This window comes from Sinocyclocheilus grahami, unplaced genomic scaffold (assembly GCF_001515645.1).
Source record: "Sinocyclocheilus grahami isolate Dianchi unplaced genomic scaffold, SAMN03320097.WGS_v1.1 scaffold273.1, whole genome shotgun sequence".
In the NCBI taxonomy this organism is placed as follows: Eukaryota; Metazoa; Chordata; class Actinopteri; order Cypriniformes; family Cyprinidae; genus Sinocyclocheilus; species Sinocyclocheilus grahami.
Genome location: NW_015505452.1, coordinates 475,706 through 480,477, shown reverse-complemented (window position 1 = coordinate 480,477; position 4,772 = coordinate 475,706). Strand labels below are relative to the sequence as shown.

The window sequence follows — 4,772 nt, the reverse complement described above, 5'->3', positions numbered from 1 at the left end:
CAGCACTATGTAACTTTTTCTGTGTTCAAAATTTGCTAAATGTATATAATGAGCGAGTACATCATGAATTCATCTTCCCAACCGCATTTTTGTCTTATTCCGAATCACTACGGTACACTTATAATAAGTAGCCTACTTATATTTGGACTATTGTAGCCTGGTCGGGTCGTCACCGCTGCGGAGTAACACATACCTGCATGAATCGCCATCGACATAAACTTAGAGAAGTAGCTCCGGTTGGAATGTTCTTCCGCGGGATGTGTGCAGTTCTGTTTATTAAGAGCTAGAGTGCCAAAAGTGAAGTGAAGTGAAGTGACATGTGGCCAAGTACTCGGAATTAGTGCTCTGCATTTATCCCATCCAAAGTGCACACACACTCATGGTATGTCTGTTTATGCTTCACTAGAGGACACCGCAATGATTCCTTCCCCAGACCCGTACCACTGTCCTTCTCATCTGGAGACCTTGACTGGGGTCAGATAGGACTGGAGATGCTTCTCAAAAATAATAAGAATGTTTATCATTATGCATGTATATTACTCTAACATAGACAAATGCAAAGAGCCCGTAATTTTCATGTTTATTTTAGATGGATCAATTGTTTGTCTACAAAGAACGAACTACTGAAGACAGGCTTGCAGAAGGTTTGTTTATTAGCATTTCATGAATGAAATACAGCAAAATCAAATGAGCAACACTCTTATCTCCAACCTTTTATTTTCTTAAAGTTTGCTTTGGAATAAAGCCTGTCAACAGATATTTTGTGAAGGATGGCATGGAGAACAAGGTTTTCAGTATTCTTGAGGACAGCGAATCTTGTGACAGGCAATGCTATGGTGTTGCACGTAATTTCACAATGAATGTTACTGACCACTCAAATCAAGAGGTCATCAGAATGGTGCACCCGTCTGTTTGTACCTCCTGCAGCAGCCATGAGGTATGAATGTTATCCTTGTCTTGTTTAGAACTTCATTATGTTTATATACTGTATATTAGCCTATGTGTTGTATTTATATTTTAGCTAGAGGTTCAGTCTCCACCGGGCACTACCATTGGATATGTTCGACAAAACTGGCATGTTTGCCTACCTAAATTCACTCTTGAGAATGAACGGGGTGAACCAGCAATTAAGATTGTGGGACCAGGTTGTACCTGCTGCACAGATGAGAACTTCGAGGTGAAGCACATACACAAGTTTCAATTTCCCATTGACTTTCATTGTTTTAAAATTAAACCAAGATATTTTCTATCTTGTAACCTTAAACATATCCTTCACATAAACATTTTAGTCAGTGCTTGAAGTAGGGTTAACATAATACAACATGATATGACATACTGTATAAAATAATCACATTGTAGTACATAAAAAGAGTAGCTCCATAACAGATTAGTCAGCTTATTTACATTTAAATGACACCAACAATTACAGCTGTCTTCTCATCTTAAGCTGCTCACTCGTAAGCTGTGTTACTTTGGTTGGTTCATTCAATACCATTCGTGCTCCCATGAAACTGATATAGAGTGTGGCGAAATCTGAACACAAGTGGTCAGAGTGTAGACGCATTCAAAACACGTTTACCAGTCAGAAACAATAAACACATCTCAGTTGACAGCATGCGATTGAATCACCAAAAAACTCACAATTTCTGGGATATAATTTGCATGCATTAGGGGATCAGGGAGCCACTAACAATATGTGGAAGAATCTGGAGAGGTAGGATGTCTGTCATTGTCACATTTGAATTTTCTACAATAATAATAATAAAAAAACCTTTAAGATTTGTTCAGATTGCTTGTTGGTACTATTGGTTAGCTTTTGGTGCAACCGGACAGTGATGCTGACACTTTGACTCTGCTAAAGTACAGGCAACATGTGAGAAGTGCTGGTATGCAAGAAAAAAAATAAATATTAAAATATAGTTACTACTGCGTATACTGTGATACTGCATACCGGCCCACTTCGAGCACTGCTTTTAACATTGTTAGATTTTAATTCTAACACTATTTAGTGTGCTTATTAAAGGGATAATTCACCCTGAAATGAAAATTACCCCATGATTTTGAAGCCCAAAAAAGTGCATGATAAAAAGGGGGGAGGGTTAATATATGCCTTCTGAAGTGAAACAATGCATTTGTGTAAGAAAAATATCCATACTTAAAACTATATATACACCGTAATCTCCCCTGCCCCTTTTGTTCTGACGCCTGATAGGACTGATGTTTGTGTTTGGACTCATTGCCTGCCTCTCCACTATTGTCTCTGCTTCTGCCCTTGTGTACGACGAATGATCTGCTTGCTTCTCTGACTTTGACCCTCTGCCTGATTATCGACATCGGTTTAAAGCCTTGACCTTTAATAAACTTCCGCTCATGGATTCTAACCAAACTCCAGCGTCTCTGTTACAGAATACTTCGCCTCCTATGAATCCAGCGGAAGTGTAGAATCTGCAAGCAGCATTCTCATACCAAGCTGAAATGCTCCAGAAATATCAAGAACAACTCACCAAGCTGCAGACCGTCAACGAACACCTGACACACTACATTCGATCTCTCCCTCCACCCACTCCTAAGACCGTAAGTCTCGCTCTTCCTGACAAATTTGACGGTACCGCTGAGCAATACTCCCGACTATCTGAGAGTGAAAGAGAACGGAGGAGACATCAACGACTGTTTTTACTGTGGTGAATCAGGCCACCGCAGTTTAGGATGCCCCCACAAGCTTCAAAAGAATCCCCGGGTAAATATTGAACATTTTGCCCTTTTAAGCAACAAGTCATTCACACTCCCTGTTGTCTTAAGAACTGATACTCTCTCTCTCGACCTCACAGCGACGATTGAGACGCCCTGAATTTCATCCACCAGGACATCGTAACCAAATATCAAATCCCTACACAAATGTGCACCCCACCTATCCAAGTCAAGGCTATCGATGGTGAATTGATTGGAAGAGGCATCCCTCACCAGACCAAAACACTCACCCTCCAAGTTGGAACCCTTAATAAGGAATCCATCGCCTTTTACATCATCGACTCTCCCAAACACAAACTTGTTTTAGGATATCCATGGCTCTCTACTCACGACCCCGAACTCTCATGGCATCAAGGTGAATTGACATGCTGGTCATCTTTCTGTATGAGTCACTGTATCACTGCAACACCCCAATCATGTCTCGCAACCAGTGTGGAAAGCCCTGAGACACACAAGAAAGTTAATATTCCCCATTGTTATCGAGATCTCTCTGATGTATTCAGCCAGGTAAAAGCCACACAACTTCCTCCACATAGACCTGGGGACTGTACCATCGATCTCCTGCCTAACACACAACCCCCCAAGAGTAAAGTATATCCACTTTCCAGAAACGAAAGTCAGGCCATGGAGAAGAGTATGTGGATGAAGCCTTGAAATCCAGTTTTATAAAATCTCCACCAAGCTCGATCTTCGAAGTACATATAATCTCATCACTCCCTCTGCTTTCACTTCCTGTTTGACTCCCATATAAACTACTTTTCCACGACATTCTAATTTATTGAGATGCACCTGTACATCTAGGATGACTGGAGGGTGAGTAAATCATGTGGTAATTTTCATTTTTGGGTGAACTATCACTTTAAGCCATTTACCTCGCTGCCTGACCACAGTGATTTCAGATTGTACTATACTTCTGGGGAAAAAAAACTTGATCCCCACAATGAAGGCAAAAAACCTGATCCACAAACGTGTTTCATTGTTTTTTGTTTCCTTTTCATAGCTATCATGGTCTTGTTGCTCATTTAAACTGTAACAGAATAAAGCTTAATTTATTTTAAACATTTACCTTAGATTGCTAAAAGTAGTAGTCCTGTATAATACTATTAAAATGTACTATATGAATGGGGAGTACATTGTAGATAAGGAATAGCTAGTAACCAACTGTGCTTGAATGCTTAATGTGTTAATGTGTGTCTTATACTGTGACCACAGCTGGTGTCTTTGAATGAAGCAGCGATAGACGGGTCATTTGGCAAAATCACCAAACCATTCTCATGCTGTGAATCAAATGCAAATTTTGTGATCAGGTTTCCAAGCAACATGGATCTCAAAATGAAAGCTACTGCACTGGGAGCCTGTATACTTCTTGTAAGTATTGTTAAACCTAAAAAAAATGTAAGAGTTGTAATTTAAGATGTTTATAATTTTCAATTATAACTATTTATTGATTATTATTAATTATAGTAACTCAATTCATTTTCAGGACTCCATGTATTACTATTGGGAAGTAGTATAGGGCTGTGCCACATCCACCAACTTCAGCAAACATCCCAGTCAGCTAAGGGAAAAAAAGTTTACAGAGGGGAAAAAATCTTGAAGCATATTTGAAATAAAGATAAATGTTTTACCAAGTTCTAGATTAAGTTTGAGGATGATTCTCCATTCATAATGACTGAACACAGCAAAATAATACATATTTAAATGAAAAATAAAAGCATTTTGAATGTGTCAAAACATATTGATCTGTTTGTCTTTGCTTAAAGGTGTGGTTGATTGTGATTTCACTTTTTTAATGTTAGTGTCTAATGTTGCTGTTTGAGCATAAACAATATCTGCAAAGTTACGAAGCTGAAAGTTCAATGCAAACGGAGATATCGTCTTTTAAAATTCTGTTGGTTTAAAAAAACGGCTGGTAGGGACTACAACGAGTTACTTCCTGGGTTCGTGACATCACAAACCCAGATAAACCCCGCACTCGGGAAAAGGCAGCAAAGGGGGCGAGGCCATGCTTTAGAGAAGAGGAA

At 39.3% G+C, this 4,772-nt stretch overlaps 1 protein-coding gene across 1 annotated transcript; it reads left to right on the top strand.

The window, feature by feature from the left end:
- Positions 1 to 384: 384 nt before the first annotated feature.
- LOC107599864 (phospholipid scramblase 2-like) lies at positions 385 to 4,326 on the top strand. The gene is made up of 6 exons (XM_016291571.1): positions 385 to 474; positions 590 to 644; positions 729 to 937; positions 1,022 to 1,177; positions 3,961 to 4,116; positions 4,232 to 4,326. The coding sequence occupies exons 1-6, from the start codon at positions 385 to 387 to the stop codon at positions 4,262 to 4,264; spliced, it is 699 nt and encodes a 232-aa protein (XP_016147057.1). The 3' UTR covers positions 4,265 to 4,326.
- Positions 4,327 to 4,772: the final 446 nt, after the last annotated feature.